The following is a 27,500-nucleotide window of genomic DNA, read 5'->3' as shown; positions in this document are numbered from 1 at the left end:
AATAATAATAATAATAATAATAATAATAATAATAATAGTAATAGTAATAATAATAATAATAATAATAATAATAATAATAATAATAATAATAATAATAATAATAATAATATAATATTACATTAAATCACGAAGATAAACCCTACTAAACTTAAACAAAATCTAATCCTGAGACCTCCGAGAAGTTCAAAACAAGACTCAGGTTTAAAATATATTTGATATTTGTGGGTTATTTTACTAAGTTTAGTTTTCTGGCCAAATTAAAAAATAAATAAATTTGTTTTTGGTCATTGTTCGTCAGCTATCGGGTAATATTATAATAGTGTAAAACGTACCTGCTTTGAGAAGCGCATTTTTCTCTCTATTTTTCTTCTACTTTATTTTTCTTTCTTTCTATTGAGCCCTTAAAGGCGGGATTCTAATTACTTCTAACAAGAAAAAAAAAAAAAAACTCAACATTTTTACGTTTTCAACAAAAAGGCAGACGTCTAGTGATTAATATCAAATGCGATTCGCTCTTAATATTACGACCTATGATCCTCGAGTCGCATCTCTCTTATATAGATATGGTGCTTTTGGGTCAAAACCCTTATGTGCGGTTATGTGGTCTGGTGGTATGTAGGACACTCGCTTTCAGAAAGGAAGGTCCTGGGTTCGAGCCTCGAGTTGAGTTGAGTCCTTGGAAAAGACTCTTTACTAACACTCTCACCGTACTCAGGTGTAAAATGAGTACCTGAATTTAATTTTTTTTTAAAAAATTTTATAGCGCAATATCCACTAAACGTGCTCAAAGCGCTTTACAAGGGGTCCCTGGTCAACAGCAACATTTAACATGTAGGACGGGAAATAACGCCTGTTAGGCGATATTACAATTTTTCGGACAAAGACAACACTGTTAACGGCCAGGTACTCATTTTACACCCGAGTACGGTGAGAGAATGTGAGTAAAGAGCCTTTTCCAAGGACTCAACTATGCGCCGAGCGCGAGGCTCGAACCCAGGACCTTCCGATCCGAAAGCGAGTGTCATACCACTAGACCACATAGCCACACACATTATAGTAGAATTCAATGTCGCCGTGAAAGAGGTAATGGTATGTTTTACCTGTCTTTCCTACTTCTATTATTTTTGGTCATCGAGAAAGAGGCTTGGTGGATATTAGCGATCTTCTCACTCTGAAGAATGAATTAGATAGACGAGGTGTTTAAACGAGAGTGAACGGTGATATTATATATAACACGTTAGCTGGTGGTGCTAAGGTAACTGAGTCGGGAGGAGACTGGGCAATAATAATAATAATAATAATAATAATAATAATAATAATAATAATAATAATGATAATAATAATAATAACAACAGTAATAATAATAATAATAATAATAATAATACTAATACTACTACTACTACTACTAATAATAATAGTAATAATAATAGTAATAATAATAATAATAATAATAATAATAATAATAATAATAATAATAATAATAATAATAATAATAATAATCGTTGTCGTCACATCATCATTATTATCATCAACAAAAACAACAACTTTCTTATTCTTCTAAATATTATTATTATTATTATTATTATTATTATTATTATTATTATTATTATTATTATTATTATCATTATCATTATCATTATTATTATTATCATTATTATTATTATTATTATTATTATTATTATTATTATTATTATTATTATTATTATTATTATTATTATTATCATTATTACTCAACTCTCAATTTTGGCTTATAATTTGGGTTGTTGTGTGAGATAAAGTGAAGAAGAGGTGCAAATTAATGATGAAGATTGAGAACAAAGAGGGTGAGGATGATGAAGGGGGGAGAGGGGGTTGGGGTGAACAGGTCTGTTTAGCGACTTCAGCCTCCTTAAAACTCTTACCACACCCAACAACAAAGGCCGATAACTGCCAAAAAAACAAAACAAAACAAAAAACAACACCCAAGACAAACGAAACAAAACTAAAAGGTACTTTATTGTAATTTATCTAATTTTAACGGATAAAACGGAATAGATAAAACGAGTGGATTAAACGAACTCGTACAAAAGGGTACGCGCGGGAAGCCATTCGTTGACTAAAGCACTTATTATACAAACAGTCAACAGCCAGTTTAGTGCTGTGCTTCTGGGTACCGGCGACCCGCCCGGTATTCTGCACGTGAGAATGTGACGGATTTCATTTCAGTAGATTCTGTTATTGGTTTAATTAGTGTGGGCGAGGATGAAAAAAAAAAAAGTGTGATGACAGTTAGTTCTGCTATGCCCCGTGCCGTGCTCACCAAACAAATCACAGGGCCGACAATCATCACTCAAAATAAAACTGTACGTGCGCTTTAACTGAATAAATAATGACCAAGTGTGCCGAAGAATAGTATGAGCTGCCCAAGGTAATTTGTTCAAAATATTATTATGTCCTTCCTCTGAAAGATCGTTTTCAAGGATAATAGCATACATTTTAAAAGAAGTATTTAAAACGCAATACTTTACTTTTCTCAAATAAAATGCCAAGTATGATTAGGAGAGAGAGAGAGAGAGAGAGAGAGAGAGAGAGAGAGAGAGAGAGAGAGAGAGAGAGAGAGAGAGAGGGGGGGGGGGTTAGATACAGAAAAGAGATTGATATAAAAATAGAAAGAGAAATAAACAGATAGCTAGAAGATAAATAAATAGATAGGTAGATAGATAGAGAAATAGATAGATAGAGAGAGATAGAGATAGAGATAGAGATAGAGATAGAGAGAGAGAGAGAGAGAGAGAGAGAGAGAGAGAGAGAGAGAGAGGCGAGTGCGTGGATGGGAGAAGAGGGAAATTGAAAAAAAAAAAAAAGAAAAAAATTGTATATTTTCTTTCTGCCAGGAATATAGAAGCTCTGTTCATTCAATTCATATCGCATATCGCTTAGCTCACGAACGCACGTGCAAAATCAGACAGGTGTGGTGGTGAACTCAGGGCTAATTCACTCGGTTGTCTCTCTTCTTTCTATCGCCATCTCTCCTTACCGTCCCAACGATAGATAACCCGTTAACCAATGGCAGAAGCGGCAGAGTCGCTATAATGTACGTACGTACGTATGTATACATAGAACAATCCCAAAAATAATGGCCGCGCCGCCACTGCAAAATGGCTTCCTTTGTATGGCTGCGCGAGGCGAATGTTTGTTTTTGTTTATCCTATGATGAGCTTAATATGGCGATAGATTGATAAGTAGGAATACCCTCGCCTCTCTAATGATGATCTCCAATCTTAAAATGGCTTCTTAGTTAAATATATGTTACTCTGTATATAAAACGACTTTAGAAAACAGCAGAGGCGGATAGCGTAGGTGGTTAGCTGGGGCTGAGCCCAAATTAGTAAAAACATTGTAATAGTTTGCACACATAGTAGTAGTAGTAGTAGTAGTAGTAGTAGTAGTAGTAGTAGTAGTAGTAGTAGTAGTATAAGTATATGGTAGTAGTATAGTAGTAGTAGTGTAGTAGTAGTAGTAGTAGTAGTAGTAGTAGTAGTAGTAGTAGTAGTAGTAGTAGTAGTAGTAGTAGTAGTAGTAGTTGGTGTTGTAGTAGTGGTAGTAACAATGATGATGATGATGACGACTATGATGATGCTGATGATGATGATGATGATGATGATGATGATGATGATGATGATGATGATGGGCAATAAGACAATAATAATAAGAAATCTTCCCAAACATCCAAGATAGAAAAAAAGAAACAAAAACAAAGCAACAATAAATATTTAAAGAGCGTAGAGTATTTAGTTCATCATCTGTTGTAACGTGTTCGTGTTTTGTCTTTTACCACAAATGGGTGCATTGCCTTATGATTTGATGGCAAGTCAAGTGTATAAATCGGTGTCGGACCGGGGCCCGTTCGGGGCCTGATAAGGTCCCGTTATTGGTAGTTCTACACCTGTCTGATATTGGCTTGTCGTGATGGATTGGCAGAGGGTACGAGGTGCTTACTGATAGTAACAATAATGACGGTATTGGTGATGATGATGCGGATGGCATTCGTGATAAGTAGCGGCTGCTGTGGCTGCTAGTGGTGGTGTGAAGATGATGATGGCGATGACGACGACGACTTCGAAGTCGAAGACGACGACGATGATGATAATTATGATAACAGCGATGGAAAGGTTACAATAATGATAATTAAGAGACTGGAGTGCTGATCATAGAAAAAGTGATGAGGGTGAGGGAAAAAAAGCGATGCTAATTGATAATAATGCAGTAGTAGTATTTGACATGAAAACAATGAACCTCAACAGAAGGACAACTCTGAAAACTAAACTAGAGAGGTTTCAAATTTTAAAAAATGCAAGATACAAAAGCAATTATTACATAGTTAAAGGCAAATGCCTATTTATAATATATCACAAAACGATGGTGTATTCTGGATTCCTGGCATATATCTGAGTCACTCCTTCAACAGTGATAACTTCATCTATTTTCCTTTTTGTCCGTAGACAGCTTGCATCCGTCCACCCGTCTATCCCCCTCATTTATTTATCTGTCAATCACAAACATTGACGCGTCAATTCCTCTCCTATCGACTCCGATCATCGTAAAACAAGGGTAGATTACTCCAAACAACATTCCATAATAATGTAAACCCTTTTCGTTTCATCGGCGAATTCTTTCCCTCTTCTTCATAACATATCATGACGGCGCTTTTCTTACATTTTCATTTTTCGTCATGGATTTATGTGCTTTTTAGGAGATGAGGTAGTTATCTTTTTAGCTTTCGACGATTTTGATTTCCAAAAACAAATACGAGCGCCCTATATCTAGATTTCTGACACAAAAAGAAGGTCAAGAAAGGAAAAAAGAAAGAGATAGAGAGAGAGAGAGAGAGAGAGAGAGAGAGAGAGAGAGAGAGAGATAGATGGGATAGATAGATAGATAGATAGATAGATAGATAGATAGATAGATAGATAGATAGATAGATAGATAGATAGATAGATAGATAGAAGGATAAGAATGAGAAGTAGAAGAAGAAGATGATGATGAAGATAATGAAGATGATGGTGAGGAACATAACGAGGAGAAAGAGAAGGAGGAGGAGGCGAAGAAAAAGAGAAAGAAGAAAATGAAGATGATAATAATTATGAAGAAGATACCGAGGATAAAAACGACAGTTCCAGTTTTTCGTCTGAACCAACATCCACCAACAACCCCCCCCCCCCCCCCCCAATACACACACCCCAAACACACATCTATCAAATTTTCTTCGATTTCTACGACACCATCTCCCAGTGGCGGCGAGCACCGAGGGGCACGGAGAAGCAATCTACAATATCGGGGTCATGACCCTATCGGGCCAAGGAAGATAACTCTAGGATTTTCCAATATGACAGTGGGCGGGGCAAAGGTCTATAAAACGTCACATCCGTTTCCACCGATGCCGATGATTCTCTCTCTTGATACACTAGATTGTGATAATAATACATATTACAATCTTTATAGCAATAAGAATGATAATTATCGTTGTCGCCGTCGATTACCATCATCATCATCATCATCATCATCATCATCATCATCATTATCACATCATCATCATCATCACCATCACATCTTTACATGCATACAATTGTGTACATATTTGGGTATGCAATTGCAGTGTCAAATCCCCGACCCCCTTTCCGCGTGCCCATAATATTCTTTTTCTTTTCTTTTCAGATCGATCTATTTTTGGAATTATTTGAAAGATGTTGATAGACTCTCTCCCCCCCCCCCCTTACACACACACACACACACACACACACACACACACACAATCCCTTTCCTGCACACAGTATTCCCAGACTCTAATCTTCCCCTACTCCTTCCACCCAAGCGAGATGCTCTTAATTCACAAGATTGTAATGATCAGAGGTACATAGACAAGATAATTTGGATCAAGATTTCCCTTCAAATTTGAATACATCACTAAACAAGCTTTGTATTTTTTGTATTTTTTTTTTATGTGGTCTGAAATTCGTCATTACATAGGTACATACATTCCTCAAAAAGCCTAGCTTTGGGTTTAAACTCAAACCCTTGTGTTTTAAGGCCAAAAGCGAGGTGTAGGCGTTATCCCTACATCATATCATAGCGACACTTGATACTTTATAACCTTCAACATAATTTCAACGTCTGGTTTTGTTTCCCAAATAATCCGTTAAAATACATCATGGGATTATCACCTCGTGTTGACAGGCTTCACAAGGCATAGGGGAAAATAATCCTGACAAATTATTCCTTACGTTGGGAAATAATGACATTTTTAGAACACACTGCAAAATATGACATATATTTTCTTTTGTTTTGCCTTGTTTATGTATGTTTTTGCTTTATTGATTTATTTTTTAAGGAACATGTTGGTCTAAATAAAGCTGAGAACAGATCTGAATGAAGGGCCTTTACTGCAAAGTCTTCTCTCATGCCTCCTGTACGCCCATCAAGTCAGGAAAATGAGGTGAGGTGAAGTGAGGTGGTATAAATAAATAGATCTAATGAATCTTATAATAAACGTCCTTTTCCACTTGGGTATAACATTATTTAACAGTTATAAATTTTGTATTGCTTTGATACCAACAAGTGGTTGCATTTTTTCCAAGAACTATTTTAATAAGTGTAGATTAATTTTGATAACTTTACAAATTGCCAATGAAAATAAACTTATACTAGATGTAAAAAAAAAAACAAAAACGCGACGCTTTCACAAAATTTGCGAAGTGTCAATTCAAATACAATATTTTGATTTTAAAAAGCAAAATTTTCTTCTCTGATCCCAACTTCGAAAAATATATTCTGATAAAATTCCAAGTCGGAATGCGATTCCACGCAATCACCATATAATATTCAAACCTAATTTAAACAACCTCTTATTCTAGATTGCCCTTTGACCTGTTCCCATTTGTCTGGAGTGTATCTATTTATTACTTTTCTTTCTTTTATTGCTATTTCAGCCCTTTCATTACTCTAAAATATGAATACTGAATACAATGTAAAAAAAAAAAAAGATTTCGGGTTTTCATCATCTAATACATAAACATTTATTACGACTTTGATCTAGCGTCAGCTCCTCATTTTTTAAGGTCGTAATACGCTCTTCCTACGTCAATTTATTTGATTTGTAAGCCGCATCAAATTATATCAAAATTAACTAAGTCATCACTAGTCTTGAGTTATACGATGCCCTGAACTTAAGGTTACAAAAAGCTATATTTCATTAGTTAATTAATTTTTTTTCAGCCTAATATTCTGATGTATATATTATTATTATTATCAGAGTATTTATCTCTCTAACTTAACCATAAATCAAACATCGGTGACTGGGGTATGATTAACACGCCTTTCATTCAATAGCAATATCATAGCTTTCTAAGTCATATTTATTAGTCATATACAGTCTATGAGTGGACGGGATCATCCTAAGGGATATCAATCATAGACGTTAAGGCTTCATTACCTACCATCACCAATCGGTGACTTCAATGACAACAACTTCCATCATTATCATTACTCTTCGTTGACAGGACTAGGACATTTTAACAGAGCCAAAGATACACTCCCGAGCTCCAAAATTGTCATCGTAAATTTCATCTTCCCGAATTCTGTCTGAACGTTTGTTTTTTTTTCAGTTACTAATCCAAATCAAGACCAGGTGACATACAAAAATATTCATTTGAACAAAGTATTTAAGTCGCGGAAAACATAAATTCTTTCTTCTTTTTTTTTTTCCAATTTAAAGCTAAAAATAGGTTTCGAGAATTAAGCAAATGTATTAATTGGAAGTCAGTGATATATTTATTTTATCTAACTTAAAGAATTTGAAAGAAATGACTGCAAATGTTTAAAAAACTGTAATATCCCTTACAAAAGCATCGAATCTAAAGCTTGTACATGATGTATTTCGGGACGTAGTAGTTTATTGTTGCAGTATTTGAATCCAATCAGAGGCCCGGACCAAAATGTTGGTGCTGACAGTTGTATGGATGGCACCACGGGATGGGTGGCTGATGCTGGGTCATCAACGCTACCCATGAAATATTACATGGCTGGAGATTCAGGGTCGCACTCTCTCATTTATCATACATTTTTGACATTGGTATGTTTCATCTACCAGTCAACTACCACTACTTGTCCTTTTGAAATATTACATGGTTGGGGGGGAATGTCGTTAGTGTTGGGACGCTGCAATTTGTTACTAGAGTGATGATGATATTTTGTGTCTATCCTTGTCCTCGGAAATGGGAAACCCATAAAGACGGCGGTGGCTTGTAACCAATGAATAAATAAATAAATAAATAAATAAATAAATAAATAAATAAATAAATAAATAAATAAATAAATAAATAAATAAACTAAATTAAAATGATAATAATAAAAAAATACTAAAAATGCCGCCGAATTATTACAAAATATATTTTGATCCCTCCACCCTTTTTTTTTTGACATACGTGAAAAATAAACGATATTTTAGTATTCAATTGTACCTTAAACGTGCGATTTATTCTCATCGACTGGAGAGGAAAAAAAGCGTCTGTAGATTATGAAAAAATATGATTACATTCTGAAGGAAGGAATAAAAATATTTAATATCGAAATCTATGACCAATGGCGTCTGAATAAGCGCTGATTTATCTTTGCAAAGAGATTTTGGAGATACATATCACTTATGTTATTGCTTAAATTATGTCTTGTTTACATAAAACAGCCATCATCAAATTTAAAAAAAATACTTTGACATTGACCACCAAAGAAAAACAAAATTCAACAAGCTGCAATTAATCTAGCGCTTAAATTCCGAACTTCAAAGTTTCGCGAATGTCCCAATTAAGTGTATTTCCAATAACGAGGGTTAAAATATCAGAAACCAAGCACTTAACTAACCAAGCATTGGTGATGATGGTGAGAAAGCGAGAATAAATTACGTACCGAAAATGAGAAAATTCAGTCAAAGAAGGTCGGAGGGTCGAGGAATTCTGTCAACAAATTTTACGCTGAAAGTTCTAGGGGGTGTTAGAGTTAGTCACTGGGCGGAATATGAAATATTGCACCGGGAGGTGGAGATCAAAGGCGGGCAATTTATCATATTGGTAGGGAAAGGTTGGTAAAATATTGTTGTTGATGATGATGACTAGGGGAAGGGGTGAGTTCTACTAATGATGTGGAAGGAATGGTGATGATGAAGGGGATAGATGATAACGATGAAAATGATGATGAGGTTATGTTAATACAGAATACTAGCATCATCTTTCTACACTCCATGTTTTAAACCAATAAGAAGCGAGTATTGAATCTGACCACTTTTTTTTTCGCGCTGCGCTTTGAAAAAGTACTGATTATTATAATCTTCAAATAACCATGTTATCTTACATTCATTACGTTTAAAAATAACTTTAAAAAGCACTTATTATTAATTTACCAATGCTCCCACGTAAAACAAGATCTTAACAGAAGTCTTTTTCATAACACATACGACTTAAAAGACAGCTTATCTTTAGAAAGCACCAAAAGACTATTTACTAATTTATATGAATGGACAACTTTCAACATAGCATTTCTAAATCAACAAATTCTGTTTTTAAAAAAATACGATAACAACAACAACTGATACATTTTTCTAATCCATCGATAAGAAATCTGTGATATTTCGGAATCCAGAGTTTTCTTTCTCCCTCTCCACCCAATCTAACTAACATCTAACTAACCTATTTGTCATATTTCATACCACATACAACTTGTGCTCCTTTTAAAAATATGCACAATTTATTTGGAAGCACCCGATATACAGCCTTCCACAAAAAAACAAAAAAAAAAAACAAACAAAAATAATAAAAACATCATTTCACAAAATGAGGCGTTCGATATAACTTGATATTCCTTTTCCGGTCATAATCTCTCTTAGAATTTCCAGGATTCGCTGATGTGGAAGATATTGGAAAATCTATTACAAACTGAGCTAGAGTGAAAACAAATAAACTTGATGAGAAAGAAAATATATTTTCCCCTCCTCACTTAGATTCAATATAATAATAATTTAAAGTGTTATAAATATTTTTGATATATAGAAATAAAAGAACATAACATATTAAATAAAACGTCAATATGAAAAAAAAAAATGTCGTACCGTATCGTTTAAGATACAATACAATACGATACGATATATATATATATATATATATATATATATATATATATATATATATATATATATATATATATATATATATATTGGAATATGACAAGCAAAGATATAACTTGGCCACCCACTCGCTGGATTCAGAGATTAGATTTGGCTGTGACCGTTTTATCAGGTCAGATCAGCCCAGAAAAGGGAAAGTCGCCGATAAAGAACCCCACAATGATAAATTTTTCTTCCGTGAAATTGCCTTGACTTGCTGCTTGCCTCCCAAGTCGCAAATTGAATTTTATTTACGTCCCTCGTCAAACTTCAAATAAGACCAATATTATTTTTATTGTTATTGTTATTATTATTCTTGTCCCGTGAAGGCTATCGCTTGATAAATATCAAACATTCGAAGGCTAGGTTGAAACTTTTCACACTTCTACCTGCTTTTCTTAAAATCACTTTTATCCCGAGATTATTAAAAGAAAAGAAAATTACAAATCAGACTCATTTTCAAAGTTGAGACCAATTTTATTGATGTGGTGACTTTTCTATTGGGTTATTTTTTCTTTGACTTGAAAAATAAAAATAAAATTGATCACCTAGCAGATGTTTTGTTCTCAAATAACAAGATTTTTTGTGTGTGTTTTTCTTTTTTTTTTTTTAACAATAGACGAAGTCGGATATTTTAATTTCAAAAGTAATAAAGTAACACGTGTGAATTGAAAAAAAAAATTAAAAAAAAACTATAAAAGAAAATCCAATCTTCATAAAAACATTACAATAAAAATTGTCATCATTATTATTAACCTCGTGAAGTCTCAGGTTTGAGTCTTTGCCAAGATGAAGGTCCTTTACATAGATCGATATATGGATGATTTTTCTGGCCGCCATTTTATTAAAATGTGTGTCTTTCCCAAGTACGGCAGTTAACTGGTTAATATTTATCAACACTCAATTCATTATATATTTATGGGAATGATTCAAACTTTAAAAAAAATCACAACTACCTCCTCCCCCCCCACCCACCCCACTTACGTTCTACACCAACATCCGGAAAGTGGAAAACTCTCCCGTCTCAATTGCCCATCATAAAACCATGTTATGATATAATAAAATGTTTCCCATATAAAAAAAAAATGGACGCATAAAAATCAACTTGGGACTGTAAGAGACCCAATCTATAATTCTGTAGTCGTGGTTGATAAAAGGCGTTATTCATTCTATTTTGGCCAGAACCCCCCCCCCCCCCCCCCTCCTTCCGAACGAGTTTTTGTTTTATAAATTGGAAGATTAAAAGATGAAATTATATTTTCTGAAAAACGTCTAAAATCAGAAACGTCATTTGTTGATCAGTCCGTCGAATGTCACTTAATTCTACAACGTCTCGATGTATCAAAGATATTGTGGTCACTTTAAAAAATTGTCCAAGCCAAATTTCAGTCAACACACAATGCCAATATTTTTGTGTTAACGTATTTAATCTTTAAAAGTGAACGAGCTTCAACAAAAGAGGTCTGTAAAAACAAACAAACAAAAAAACAAACAAACAAAAAACCCAAACAAACAACCCCTCCTACACAAAAAAAACAAACAAAACAAACAAAAACAAACAAAAAACTAAACAGAAAATGGCGTCCAAGTAACGTTTGCAAATTTTTTTTATAACGAGAGAGACCCTACTTGTTAAAACTGATTACATCAAGTTAGAAATTTCCTGACAAAATAAGAATAAAGTTTTTTTGTTGTCAGATTGCATCAAATAGAGTGGATGTAGTCTCTTAGTCTCTCTCTCTCTCTCTCTCTCTCTCTCTCTCTCTCTCTCTCTCTCTCTCCGCCCTGTTTATTTTTGTATTCTGAAGGACCAATTTCTTAGCGGGGCTAGTCAAGTGGGGGTTGTAAAATAGTCATAATAATAATAACTTTTTTCTCGTTGATACTGGAGACATTGAGTTCAATCACAGACCCTCTTAGGTTCAATCAATCGATACGGACACGACGATAAGGCAAGTCGAGAAGAGGCCGACTCTTGTGAGAAAACATACAAGACGATGTTGAGTTTGGAAAACGTTGTTTTTAAAAAATGGAAATGGTAGTAAAAACAAAATGACGTTGTTGTTAAGAATAACATGACGCAGTAGCGGAGTCCTTTCACGCAAGTTGTTCTTGATGCAAACCAACCTTAGAGTTTGTAGCCAGATGTCAAGTAGTTACTTCATAAAGTCAGACTGGTTGCTGGGTCAATATTATTATGTCTTGGGGGAAAATAAATATACACACCGAACTTGTAGTATTTAATTCGATGTTTAAAGTCCGAATTTAAAAAAAAAAGAAAGAAAAAAAAAACCTTAGAAAAGTCGAAAGTGAAATGTTAGTGTCCTAATTATAAAAGAATAATATAAATAAACAACAACCTCAAACAAGATTCAATATTTTGAAAAACCCATCCTTTCCTCTCAACCTTAAATAAAGGAAAATGCATGAATAAAATAAATCATATACATGTATTAATAACCCCCCCCCCCCCCCCCCCCCGAAAAAAAAACAAAAAAAAAAAAAAAAAAAAAAAAAAAAAAGAAAAAAAAGGAAAAGAAAAAAGAAACACAAAAAACAAGAAACAAAACAAACAAACAATCAAAAACACACAAAACACAAATACAAAAAAAACCCCCAAAAACAAAACAAAACAAAACAAACCTAAACAAATCAAGAAAAAAGGAAAAGTAAATTATTCAAAAAAAAAACCAAAAAAAAAAACAAACCAAAACAAAACAACAACCAATAACAAAAACAGAACAAATAAAGTCTCAATTATCAGGAAATAGAATTCTAAAGCACAAAAATAAAAAAAGGATCATAACAAAATATCACTATCTACAATTATAAAAATAAATTGAATGCTCCATCTCGTCATATATAAAATCAAGACACTCCCATCAATGATAGGAATAAATATGATAGACTGTAATTCATTACACCAATTTCATTACCATCCTAATTCCAAAACCTCGCTCCTCACAAGTTATGGCCACTAAAAGTTATGGCGCCGTTCATAGCATAGAGTCCTATCCGTTTAATGGATGACCAATACACCAAAAATGTGAGCGACGTGTTTTATGTTTGCGAACTACGTCATCAATCTTTGCTGATATTCTAGCTATTCTCGAGTCACGAAGTGAGATAATACTACGCGTATCATAACAACTACAAATACAAAACAGGGGACATTTCCAATCACAGTGAAAGACGGGGAAGACGCATCGACTGAATTGGACCGGAAGTTGTAATAAGTGAATGTATTTGCACACCCAATTTTATCGGTCTCCCGACGCTACTGACACTTCGGACAGTTTTGTTTTCTTTCTTACTAATAATCCCAAAGGCAAAGGCAAGTTCCAATAATCAGACCACGACTTCATTCGTTATTCGGTTTCAACTGACGATCGGAAACCTGGAATGCTTGAAACTGCTCAACTTTTTTTTAGCGAAAATGAATTTGCAGAAACATGTTTTATTTTAAGTTAAAAAAAAAACAAAACAAATGATGACTTAGGACACATTTTAACAAAATCTAACTATCTGAAATATCTCAGAAACAACACCAAAAAACAAACAAACACACACAACATACAAACAAACAAACAAAAACAAATCCACCAAAAAAGTCCAAAAAAAAAAAAAAATTTAAACCACACAGAACAAAACAAAAAAACAAAAATAAAACAACAACAACACCATAACAAACAAAACAAATAAAGATGATCAGAAAAAAAATTCTCCAAAATTCCGGAACTTTAAGGTATTGATCTCGTAAAAGTAAAGGACGAAAACCATATCCATGTTGTAGTTTTGCCTAACTTAGCAAGATCAATCACCGAGAATCATTCATCATAATATCACCCCTCCTCCCCATCCCCACCCAGAAATGTGCACAACCAAACCATCTTTCCCCCTCCCCCCCTTCCATTTCCTTCTTTTTCTTCTTCCCCAAATCACAACAGGGACACGAGATATCGCGTTATTTCTGATATTTGCCATATTTGATTGGTGCATTAACAAAATACACACTGATTCAGCCCTATGAAATTAAGTTGTCTGTCGAGTTTTCACGTCCCTCGTCGCGGTTGGCCTTGCGGGGACGTGGCCGGCCGATCGTACGCACCAAGGGGAAAAAAGAAAAAAATATTGACAGGGTGCAGGGAGGGGTTAGGATGAGGCGGTGTTCAATGTATAACTTTATTAATAGGATGGGGTTTACGATGTGATTTCATTTCATTCCCGGTACATTCCGATAATGACACACAGAATAATGGGCGCTGAACCCGGGAAGGCACGGAATAATCATAATTTTGATGTAAGAATATAAAAAAAGGTTTAATAATTTAGTGTTATGTAGACATTTCTTATTCTTTATAGATTATAACGCTAATAAACGTTTATGACATAGCAAAACAATAAATAAACCGAGTAAAGTTAGATAGATGATTATGATTATTATTATGTTAAGTGCTGGAGTGAGATGATTCATTTAAAAAGATTTGGTTCCTTTTCTGACATGGTATTTTTATTGATGGATTAGTCACCGTCCTGTCCCGTCCAATCACTTAACGTTACGCTAATGGAATCGTCCCGTATCTGAAGTTGAGTAAATAGACTCTTAACGAAATCGTACCGATCGACGAGATACGAGAAAAAAGTTACCCGGATCTAGCCTTCTTACGTCACAAGCTACGTCGCCATAAACGAGTTCTCGGTAGTACCGATGCTGCATATCGTTTGAGAGCCTTTATAAAGGCAAGGCGGTACACCTTCAAAGGACAACGGTTGACCGAAAGTGACGAGCACAGACTAGAGCCCTGTGTAATCTGTGGTGACGAGACGAGTGCCTTGAGAGCTGAACCAAAACAAAAAAAAAAAGTCCTCTTGAGACAACGATGTGACGTGACTGGGAACAAATATATCCATCATGTACATCGCCTTATACTTTCAGCAGATCTCAAAAGGCACACAGCTACCCATTTTGATACGATGTAACCAATAATTGCGAGGCTTTTTTCAGTGGTCTAGTTGTGACACTCATCAATCCACACTTAAAAATGACCAGAACTCCTATCAATAAATTGACTCGATCGCCGATTACAGTGACTTAGGCGCCAAATACACTGTATGCTACTGCTTTTATTCATCTTAATAAGTCTACGAATGCTATCCGTTCACCGACAATAATTTAACCGATTTTGTTTTGTTTGTTTGTTTGTTGCTTTAGGTCTCTTCCAACACAATTGAGGTTATATGCGAGACCGCTGAAACAAAAAAACAAACAAAAAAAAAAACAACAAAAAAACAAGCAATCTAACAAAAATAGTACAAATGTAAATCAAAATCATAACCTAAAGATATCATAAGCTAAATTATAAATAACCAAGAACAAACAGGCAGAAGATTTACAGAAAAAAAATATCCCCTGTCAAAAATACAATCACAAACCAAAGAAGCAGGACATCACTATCGGATCGTACACCCATGCGAACATCATAGGTATATGATTCAAGGGGGATGCTCCCATCCAACCACCCGCTTAACCGATTTTAATCATCAACAAAGACAACAAAACAATAGTATAAATTTATCATCCCCCCCTCCCCCCTCCCACACCCCGATATTCAGGGGCGGTTAGACTTAGCGCAAATCAACTCCAGAGCCCCACAAATGTAGGTCGGATGTGATAGAATGATAGAGTAACTGAGTAAACGTTGTGATCCAGGAAAGGGAGATTAGCCACGCAAGGGACTTGTCCTACTCTTGTCTATTTCCGGATATGAGTGTATGTTAATCCATATGGCTTATGGAGACAACAGCAGGGGAGCCAAACAGGATTGTCAGATACATTAAAATAATTATTAAAAAATAATAATATCTTTAAAATGTCTTTGGCTTCAACGATATTTGACATTTTCTTTCTTTTCTTTCTTTGACACTTTTTGGCATTAATCCTCAGGATAGCTTTTCTTAATAATATTTGTTTGAATAAAGAGATATATATATATATATATATATATATATATATATATATATATATATATATATTATAGTTCATGACTCTTTATTCAAACAAATATTATTAAGAAAAGCTATATATATATATATATATACATATATATATATATATATACACACACACACACACACACATATATATATATATAACGTGGCGAGAATACAACGATATGCGTCATAATTTTTTTAATATAAAATTATATTTTCATCAAGTTCCAGTTTCAGAAAAGTAACTAAATTACTGACTGGTATTCAAGGGGCTGGAATGAGAGTCTGATGTAGGCTACATCCTTATATAAACAAAGCTGTTTGGAGTAATTATGACGTTTTAAATATAACATAAATTGGGTATTTTTTGTGCGACTTGATTGACTCTATCTAAAAAATGAAAAATTATTTTGTTCCTTTCCTTTCTACTTTTCTTATTCTTCTGGTTGCTATAAAACATCCAATATGACAACCCTAGGCTCATAAGGTATGACTAATGGGGGTGAGTGGTGCACAGCTCACCAGAGACACTATCAGGGGCTAAGGGGTGAGTATATCATCGTTAGTTGATGTCATATATCCGAAAGACCCCCATTCGTCCTTCCATAGCCCCCCCCCCCCCCCCCCCCCCCCCCCGACCCAAGTAATTCCTCATTTTCTGGTGTCAAGTCATTTGGGAGAAGATCGATTGTTGCTGGATTTACATATTAATGGATTTGAAATACATTCTTTGTTTACGGCCAGTAATCGTCCATCAGTCAAATTCACTTGGGGGGTAAGAAGGTGGAGTGTGTGTGTGTGTGTGTGTGAGAGAGAGAGAGAGAGAGAGAGAGAGAGAAAGAAAGAGAGAGAGTGAGAGAGAGTGATAGATAGATAGATAGATAGATAGATAGATAGATAGATAGATAGATAGATAGATAGATAGATAGATAGAGAGAGAGAATGGATTTGAAATACATTCTTTGTTTACGGCCCGTAATCGTCCATCAGTCAAATTCACTTTGGGGAGTAAGAAGGTGGAGTGGGGGAGAGAGAGAGAGGAGAGAGATAGAGATAGAGACAGATATATATATATATATATATATATATATATATATATATATATATATATATATATATATAGAGAGAGAGAGAGAGAGAGAGAGAGAGAGATAGATAGATCGATAGATAGAGAGGAGAGAGAGAGAGAGAGAGAGAGAGAGAGAGAGAGAAAGAGAGAGAGATTGAGAGAGAGAGAGAGAAAGAGATTGAGAAAGAGAGAGAGAGAGAGAGAGGGGAGAGAGAGAGAGAGAGAGAGAGAGAGAGAAAGAGATTGAGAAAGAGAGAGAGAGAGAGATTGAGAGAGAGAGAGAGAGAGAGAGAGAGAAAATACTTGTAAACAATGATAATTTTTAAAAAATCGCATTTGTTATTAAGGGGGGCAGGGACCGGGCAGCAACATAGCATACGGGTTACCATAAATTGTATGACATGCGCAGAAAGGTCGGAGGTTAAGTGGATCGTCTTGTTTTATGCGCGCATCTCGACACCTCGCAAGCTCCCTAAATTAAAGCCAATAAAACCCCAAATATAATACAGCTGATCCCTGGAAGCCTTATGGACTTTGCCTGGGCGTGACTGACAAGCACAGATGGTGGAAGGTTGTTAAAAATAAAACTAAATAGAAACATTAAAAATAAATTAAAAAAAAAAAAAAAAAGAAACGAAAGAAAAAAGAAAAGCGCAAAGAAGTAATTAAATAACATAAAATACCAAAAACAAACAAAAAATCCCAGTAAAACATCCAACAACGACAAAAAAGAATAACAAAAAAAAAAAAAAAAACGGCACAACATAAAACAATGTAACAACAAAATCAAATAATAAACACGACTCTCTTTACTTATAACATTTCAAGTGAAAAAATAACGAAGTCCCATGTTTGAGAGTTTTGGCAAGATAAGGGTCATTTTAATCGATTGATTATATTTGAAGGACGAGGTTTTAAAAAAAACCAAAATTCTAAATACTTGTTTTTTCAGAGTACGGCGGGTACGTAATATTATAGTCCTTTTAAAAACAGTCAATGTTGATATCATTCAAAAAGTTTTATGGCTACCGAGAGCCACATAAGATATAGTAGGAAAAAAAATATGGAGAAAAAGAAATAAAGGAAGAAACTGAGATAGATGGTAAACCAATCGGACACATGGGCGAAAATAGCGTCATTAATAATCTGCTTTGCCATCGCGGATGTGCGGCAGACCCTGGGGACATGAAAGAAAGAATGCAAGTATGCGCTCTGCTACTCTGGGTATACCATAAATGTGCGCTATGAGAGGTATTCGTGCGATGCCCGTTATGCTCGTTATGCGCTCCTTGTCTGGATGGAGAGTTACAAGTTACAGACGTACGAGTCAGTTACGCGCCATGTCGTGTCAGGAGCGGCACGTTGCTGTGGGAAAAGAGGGCTAGGCGCAACTACAACGGTTCGAGTATTATTATCGTACATATGGAAATTGGTGCCGAAAGTAGAGGATTGAAGAGACGACACTGGGGAGTAATGAGACTCGGTGGGGGTGTAGTGTCCAGACAGAGAAGGATGGGTGGATGGTATGTATGTCGAAATATGCCGGAATAATACCGACTGTCCATTGGGACGGAATTATTGAATTGAAAGGGGAGAAAGAGGAGAGAAGATGAGAGAGAATGAAGGAGGGGACGAAAGGTCTTTGTATATCCGGGATAGGTGTTTGTTGATGATTCGTCTTGTGGTTGTGTTTGTGGTAAAGGCGGTTGGTGGATTAAGGTAGAAATGAGTTTCTGTTTTGGCTTGTAATTAGTATGTATGTATGTGTGGAATAAACAAACAGCTGGGGGAAAAGATGTAAGAGGAAAGAGAAACAGCGTAAAAGAGGAAGGTGAAGTGTGTGTGTGTGTGTGTGTGTGTGTGAGAGAGAGATAATGTGTGTGTGTGTGTAGTTATCTACAAGTCAGGAGATAAAATTCGTGTCGGGTACTTACCTTGGTCAGCCGTTAGCCTTTTAGTTCCATCCCTGGATTCGAACATAACCTTCGCAGGAGGTGCACTGTTCGGTGTATCACAAGACAACGTTACGTATCCTCCTGGTGGGACGCGCATAGTGACGTCACTGGACTGTGTCTCGAAATTGTGAATCGCTGAAAAATAATAAAAAATCGAAAATAATATATTATTAATGTGAAGTTCTAAAAAACAATGAATACTATAAGTTTATATAAAGATGTAAGTAAGTACATGAGCATGATAGCAGATGGTTGCCAAAATGTGTCCTGCAGGTTGGAGTAATTATGAGATACGTCAAAAGGAGGTGATCATATCCTTTAGCAGATGATAAGTGTGGTTGTGTGTTCTAATTCTGTCTATGTAAACTTTTTTTCCTGGCACTACACAAAACACAATCGCTAGAATTCTTCACTCAGCAATTCAACCATGATGGTTCATTCGGTTTGTTTACATGATCAATCAGGAACACCTGATGCAATTCAGTAACAATAAACTCATCTTTGCCTTGACCAAAACAACCAACCCTCTCCTATACAAGCAAACACAGTCTTACACATGCTGCCTTCACTAATAAACACACTGACGGACAGACAAATAAACAGGACCTAATTACAATCAGACTCGCACCCATAACCGTCATACCAGCACGTGTCTAATGTCTTGTCCAATCCAATCAAACCCCATCACATCAACCCCCCTACTCCTACTTTTCGACTATAACACGTGACCAATGTTCGACGGTTAATCAATCCCCCTCCCCCATCCCCCGCCCTTCACTACAGTAGATCAATTTGCCCCCTAAAGTGACGATTGATAGCAAGTGTTGAAATCGTGATGATGGCAGGACCGCTACTGCACAGGGCATCAGGGGCGGCACATCGTGTGGGTGAATAATGGGACCGGCCCTCACAGCCTTGAACAACCCAAAATATTTTCGCACCTTAAAGGTAAAGAGTCAGTACAAATAATTCGGGTACCCTCCATGACCACTAATCATAAGGAATATCTTTCAACGGGTAATTAACTTTGGTTCAACGACAAAGAGTTACGGGTAACGGTAATGTTGCGGCTCTTGTGAGATATTGAAAAGAATAAAAGTACTTATATGAAATAAGAAAAATTCTCCTCCAAAATTGGACCAGTATCTAAATTTGTCAAAATTTCGACCCTTAAGAGAGAATAAAAATCACAAACATTTTCACTTTTTCTCTTGAAAAAAAAAAAAGAAAACCCCCCCCCCCCCCCCCAAAAAAAAAAAACAAAAAAGAAAAAAAATTTATACATGACAGGCAAGAGGTTAGGAATATGCCCATGATATGCGTCCCGAATGTCGTATTAGATCATTGTTGTTTAAACACTGTACTGTAATGACCATTATAGCGAGCAAAGGAGCAACCAACCAGCATTGACAAATCTGATACTATTTGCCACCTTAACGAATACCACGCGCAGAAAAAGTGTTCCTACTATGGACAAAAAATATATTTCCAATTTCTAAATTGTTTTAAATCGCACCAGCTAGGCTCCATTCTCCCTCCTCCTTCGGAATTCAAATATTTTATGGATTAACTAAAACAATAACTGAAAAACAGAAAATTAAAGTATTCTTAAAATGTATAGTAATAACCCCTTTGTTACGAAACAACATTGCAAGATTAAGCATTTTGTACTTTTTTTTTGTAGATGAGGGAATAGGTCTTTATCTCTGTACAGTAACAAAACAAAACACCCCCCCCCCCCAAATAAACAAAAAAAAAAACACAAAACAAAAAAACAAAACAAAACAAAAAAACCCAAAACAAAACGAAAGGAATAAATGAAAAAAAAAATATAAAAAAGCAAAAAGCACCACCAAAAAAAAAAAAATAAAAAAAAAAATAAAAATAAAAATAAAAAAGAACCGTTTGATTTATCTCTTTTCTTTGTGTAGCGTCATCCCCATGTTCCGTCACACACATTATATTGTATCTCCCATCTTTTCATCTGGTAACTTTTCTATCGTAGTATTTTTCTTTGAAGTAAGGGAGATCTTGACACGAGTAAACCATACAACACATATGTGAACGTAACATTTAAACGGAGTACGACATAACACTTTCTGTTTTTTGAATAAAATCTATGCCATGTTATCGCCGGGGTCTTGCAGTCTAAACGATCCAAGATAAAGAATGTTATTATTGTGAAATATGTTTCAATCGTTTTTCGTACTCTCTGACTCCTCCAAAGTTTTCGACCTAAGATGGTTACAATAAGGGAGAAATAAAAGAACCGAAGTATTGTTGACTTAATCAACAATTGTCTGTTGACATCAAACGAATGCTAAAGAAGAGGAAGAAGAAGAAGAACATGAAGAGGAAGAGGCGGAGAACGACGACGAATAAAAGAAGGAGAAGGAGGAAGATAATGAGGAAGTAGAAATAAAAAGACGAAGAGAGAGTTTTTTTTTAAAAATGAAGGGAGAAAAAAACATATTTGCCGCTGCCAAGAATAATTTCTGAAACAATAAACATCGAGAAACGGAATCACTTGAGAAAACATATCAAGGATGTGGATCTTGTTTGTTTTATAAGTAAAGAAAAAGACTTTCAATATACAAAGACGACGACGACACGTTTTAACGCCTTTCATAATTCGACAGAGTAATAAATATTAAAAATGGTGGAAATAGTATACAAAATGTTTCGTACACTATCGCAGAAGCATAGGTTGTAAATCATACGAAACTAACCGACATATCTGTCTGTCCATCCATGTTTTACACCTTATAATATTTCTACGGCAATTGGAGAAACCCAAGTTAATACAGAGGTGTAATATTGAAAGACGAGAGCATTTTATAACCTAATAGTTAAACACCTTAAGCCATGTCACGCCTTAAACCAATAGGATCATACAAAACTAAGATTGGACCGTTATGCATATCTTAGTTGTAGAAACTAAAATGAACTCAAACGGATAAATACGGCGATGGTTTCCTGATTCCCTTTAATGTATGTCTTGCGATACATCAATCAGATTGCTATGCACAGCCCCTATTCATCTACCCATTTCGTAATAATACCGCTTTATACCTTGGGTTCTATGGGTTCACCAGAATCATTTGCATATGCCATCAACAAACAATCATTTCCCTCTCCCCCCCCCCCCCCCCCCAAAAAAAAAAAAAAAATAAAAAAAAAAATAAAAAAAATAAAAAGGGCAGTCAAAGAAAGGATTTTGAACTTTTAAGTTTAAATACTCATTCAACAGATTTCAAGAGATAATAAATATCAAATGAGCACAATGCGTCTTTTTTTAGTTTAAGTCTTTAAAAAATTTTAAAAAAGAAAGAAGGGGAAGCAAAAAGCAGGTTCTGTCGTCTTTCACACCAATTTCAAAGGGACACGGGAATACAAAAGTCACAAAAGGGGAAATGAAGAGTAAATTAAACAAGAGAAAAATATGAGTCTGGCTCCGAACTCCAAATGCTCATCATCCATCGGCTGATTGAAGTGGTATCTTTGACACAAGATTTCAAAACGTCGATGTAACGGCGAACTTTCCCTGGTTGGTTTTGATAACCCCTGGTTCTTAACACAGCCGGATGCAATCCCAAGTGTCGAAAACATCGTGTCGAAAGCCTACCTTACATAAATAGATTCAGGGAAATATGCCGGTCGACGCTAGAGGGGGAGAAAAGGCCCTTTGATATGAGACAGATGTATACTCCCGAAAACTACGTACAGCCGAGAAAATGTGAGGATTTTGAAGGTCGAAAAGACCTTTCTTTACACAATATGTCATTTTGCGTTAAGCTTCTCTTTTTTTTTTTTTAATTTTTTTTTTTTAAGGTTCGTTTTGGTTCTAAAATCTTTACATATATTTCAGATTTTCTGAATCATAATATTTTATATCGTTTGTTTCATATGCATTTCTTTTGATTCGAAATAATTTTGGCGCAAGCAAAATTCATACAAAAAACAAGTCGCCCCCTAAAAATAAATAAATCTTGGAACAAAAAAACAAACAAACCAATAATGGTTTTTGTTTAATACAAAAACTTATCCACTGATCAAGAATTAATTATAAATCATAAATGGTCTTTATTATTTGCAATGTGAAATTATGTTGTATTTCCTATAGTCATTGGAACTTATGTAAAATTCTGGGTTATCATCATTGACATAAACATATTTAGTAAAGGTCAGTGATTCTTTTAAGCGAATTTGTCTTAATTTTCCTTTCGTGTTTGGAGCCGGAGATGTCAACACCCTCTGGAAATGAAAAGCATTTTGGCACACGTTTCTCGTCGTATCCCAAATGGACGTTAAATTCGGAGGTGCCCCTGATGTTGTCTTTGTCCAAAAATTGTACTCATCACGTCTAACATGCATGCATGCCTCGTCATGTGTGCTAAATATACGCTGTTACATCATCAGAATATTTTTAAAATCTCAAAGCGTATGGAGCATAGATAAGCGCTGTATAAAATCAATATATTTTGAAATATTTACTCATTTTTTTCTTTCATATCGCCCTAAGCATCTTTGAGTGAAAGTTTGCGCGTTATAAATGCTTCATTATTATTATTATTATTATTATTATTATTATTATTATTATTATTATTATTATTATTATTATTATTATTATTATTGCATTTCTTTCCGTTGACTGAGATTATCAATTCAAATAGAATGTACGATTTTACAACGCCGTCCAATCCTCGATACATCCAATTCACAATAATATACATATTATTATAAAAGTATCCAAGATTCTCCTCTCCCAGAGTGTCACAGATGGTGTGGCACAGGCAGGCAGAACATTCTATGTTACGAGGTGACCTCTTCTTCTTCTTTCTTTTTCTGGGTTTTCTTTTTCCCATTACTCACGCAATGTTTATCTAAGTATGACTACGATGTTTTCATAGCACTGTGTCGGAAAGGTCGTGGTTTGTTTAGAAATCTTGTGTGCATGTTACATGTCACACATTGTAGTACACACGTGATGATAACACGTCCAGATTAGGCGATGCCGCCGAGTGATGAGCTAAGTACTGCTGGCCACCCGATGGCGGAGAAATATGATCACCGCCTATTGATTGAAAGATCGCGTGGTTTGAATCAACGAGTAACGATTGAGAGAATGCTTTGTACTATGAACGATTCCAAATTTTGAGTAGAATAATCAAGAACCATTATACTCGTGTACAATAACTAAGGAGTCTTTTATTCCCATCTGGAGACAATACTGGATTCTCATCGGATCACCTCGGTTGAACCAAATTTTAAGCCAATAAAAATATTTTTCACAGTCATGTTTTGAAAGATGACATTATTTTTTTGGGCAAGTAAACAAAGCATCTAAGAATTGAAGTTCTTTCGGCATTACAGTATTACAAATTGATTAAGCTAACGCGATATGAATTTAGAATTGACTCAAATTACACGTATCAAACTGATATTTTTGTAATACAGTACGTTAAAGCTAACCTTACACACGTCGGCTTTTTCTATGTGATCTGACATGTTACAATTCATTAATACTTTTAAAAAGTATTCCTTTAGAGCCATACGTCTCATGGAGTCAGAGTTTACCCCGGTTTCTATAGCTATCATTAGGATAGGAGGCCGAATCTAACAAGACAGCTATCAACATTCACTGCTGGGTGGACAGGAAGTGGGGGGGGGGGGGGGAAGGGGAGAGGGGGTCAGATTAAAAATCTCGATCCCTTTGCATGTGAAGCGAGTGCTCTACCAACTGAGCTATCGGGACCTCTAAGCAATACTTATTGGGTTCTAAAGCCTCTCTATGACTATGAGCGAAAAGGTAGTGAAGAGGATGATAAGAAAGCTCCACGATTAATTTAGTTAAAGACTGTAGTTGAGAGCCACATGATTTGTAAACAACCCACTTCCGCTTCTGTGTGAAACCCAGTGACCAAGTGGCACTAACTCCAAAATAAATAGAGCAAAGTGTATAAATAGAAACACGGTGTACTCATTAAAAGTTACCGCCTAACCCCCTTATTCTTCTTCATTGCACGTGCGACTGGCCGTAAAACTAAAACAAAGTTTGTTGAAAGTAGAGTTGGAGTAGTAATACGGAATTAATCACAGGGTATTAGTATTATGTCGAACGAGGTGGTGTGTTTTATATATATACACACACAGACTTTGATGACGAGGCATGACGTCATCAACATTTGTGTACAATTTTGTGAGATGAAAGTTAGGGCGGTGCGGTGCGGTGCTTATACTAGACGTTTCTGAGGAAGAGTTAGCGTTCTGTTGATTGGGTTACACATCGGATGGTGTGCAAAGTGCAAACTGGCCAGATTACAAACTCTTATTTCTTCTCTCTTGATGGGTTATTGGCTGGACGGGTATCCATCACGCAAAGATCGGAATGAGAGGAAGGAGGGAGGAGAAATTAACGAGTTTTCCATTTGGTCGAGTGGAATTTGACACTCGTTGGGTGTAGGTGATGGTTTGGTGGACAAAGAAATAAAAAAATCAGTGCAAGAAAAAAAAAAAAAGAAAAATAGATGGATATTTGATGATGATTGGGATTCTATCTCGATACCTATCGAGACGATAATTACAGTGGCGGTGCGATAGGAATGGACAAAAAGGTTTTATATCAAATCTCACGGCATCCCTGTCGTGTAATCAATGTATACGTGCGGCGATGTGGTCTTGTGGTATGACACTCGCTTTCGGATCGGAAGGTCCTGGGTTCGAGCCTCGCTCGCTCGGCGAACAGAGTCCAGTCCTTGGAAAAGACTCTTTACTCACATTCTTTCACCGTACTCAGGTGTAAAATGAATACCCGGCCGTTTACAGCGTTGTCTCTGTCCGAAAAATATTGTAACATCGCCTAGCAGGCGTCATCATGACTGTCCTAAACGTTAAATGTTGCTGTTGGCCAGGGACCCTTTGTAAAGCGCTTTGAGCACGTTCGAGTGAATATCGCGCTATATAAAAGCTCAATTATCTATATAAAATAACTGGTAAAACTTGGTATATTGGTCGGTCTTAAACCAAATTAGGCCTGTCAAAAGTAACTAACATTTCAATAATGTATCATAATATGAGTCAATCAAACATCTCGAGTCTTGAGTAAAAATATGAGACATCGTAAGATACGAAAGCGTATGTATGGTATTATATGAATACGTTTACAATAATGATTTAGAGGGATCCGAGAAATCGAGATAGGAAACTATCGGAATATCAAAAACCGAAATAAACAAATAAATAAACAAACAGACAAACAAACAAATATGATTTAGAAGGGATCTGCGAAATCGATACAGGAAAATATCGGACGATAAACCCCCCACCCCCCGAAATAAACAAATAAACAACAAACAAACAAACAAATAAATAAATAAATAAAATTAAGCTCGTGACAATATATATATATTAGCCGAAGACTTCTGCTTGTTTCATTTCGGTCTCTCTGAATAATGCTTTAGTAGTAAACGAGGATTTTTGGTGAGATTTTTAATTTTCCTCTGCATGAACGGTGAAAAAAATCTAGAGAAAAAAAAATAGCTGAGATATAGGAATAAATTCGAATCCGAAGTACAGTATCGAAAAACGAATGGACTCCAAAGCTGCTCCGCGAAGCCGTTTGCCGGCCATGACATCACATGAAATGAATTTTCCATCCTCTGGACAGATAGATAATCATCACCGCAATATTCATCATTTCACACACAACACAAATTAAAACTGACGTAATTTGATAGGGCTGGGGGGTTAATCGTAATCGTAATCGTTACCCTGTTCGGATCTATTCGATTACCCGCCAAATACGTAATCCCATGAACCCTGGCCTTTCTTCGATCACACCCCGCCCGCCGGCCACTCGTTCTATCTCTGATCTCATCTGCTAGGTCGATTATCATTAAAATCGTGCATGCCACTACAACTACTATCAGTATCAGTATTACTGTATTACTATTCCATATGATGGGAAACATTCTAGAGGGAATTTGAAATCAGTTCTATCACATGATCGGCGATCGGGGTGTTCTGGTAAAATTATTAAACCTTTTCAAGCGGGGTTCGAACCTAAAACTCAATCTAACAGTTGGCATTTCTTATCGTCTAGTCTTAATTCAATATATAAGTTTCACTCAGTCCAAAATTCAATCTAACAGTTGGCATTTCTTATCGTCTAGTCTTAATTCAATATATAAGTTTCACTCAGTCCAAAATTCAATCTAACAGTTGGCATTTCTTATCGTCTAGTCTTAATTCAATATATAAGTTTCACTCAGTCCAAAATTCATTCCGCACACATAAACCA

General features: G+C 35.5%; 1 protein-coding gene across 1 annotated transcript in view; it reads right to left on the bottom strand.

Moving 5' to 3' along the window:
- LOC144959500 (uncharacterized) overlaps positions 1 to 27,500 on the bottom strand; it is a 143,483-nt gene that overhangs the window by 83,708 nt on the left and 32,275 nt on the right. The window contains exon 3 of the mRNA XM_078892116.1: positions 19,181 to 19,336. Within this exon, the coding sequence (XP_078748242.1) occupies positions 19,181 to 19,336 (156 nt within the window). The remainder of the gene's footprint in view (positions 1 to 19,180; positions 19,337 to 27,500) is intronic.

Source organism: Berghia stephanieae, chromosome 14, assembly GCF_034508935.2.
Source record: "Berghia stephanieae isolate SIO BIC M18660-M18661 chromosome 14, UCSD_Bste_1.3, whole genome shotgun sequence".
In the NCBI taxonomy this organism is placed as follows: Eukaryota; Metazoa; Mollusca; class Gastropoda; order Nudibranchia; family Aeolidiidae; genus Berghia; species Berghia stephanieae.
This window is presented reverse-complemented; position numbering and strand designations above follow the sequence as displayed.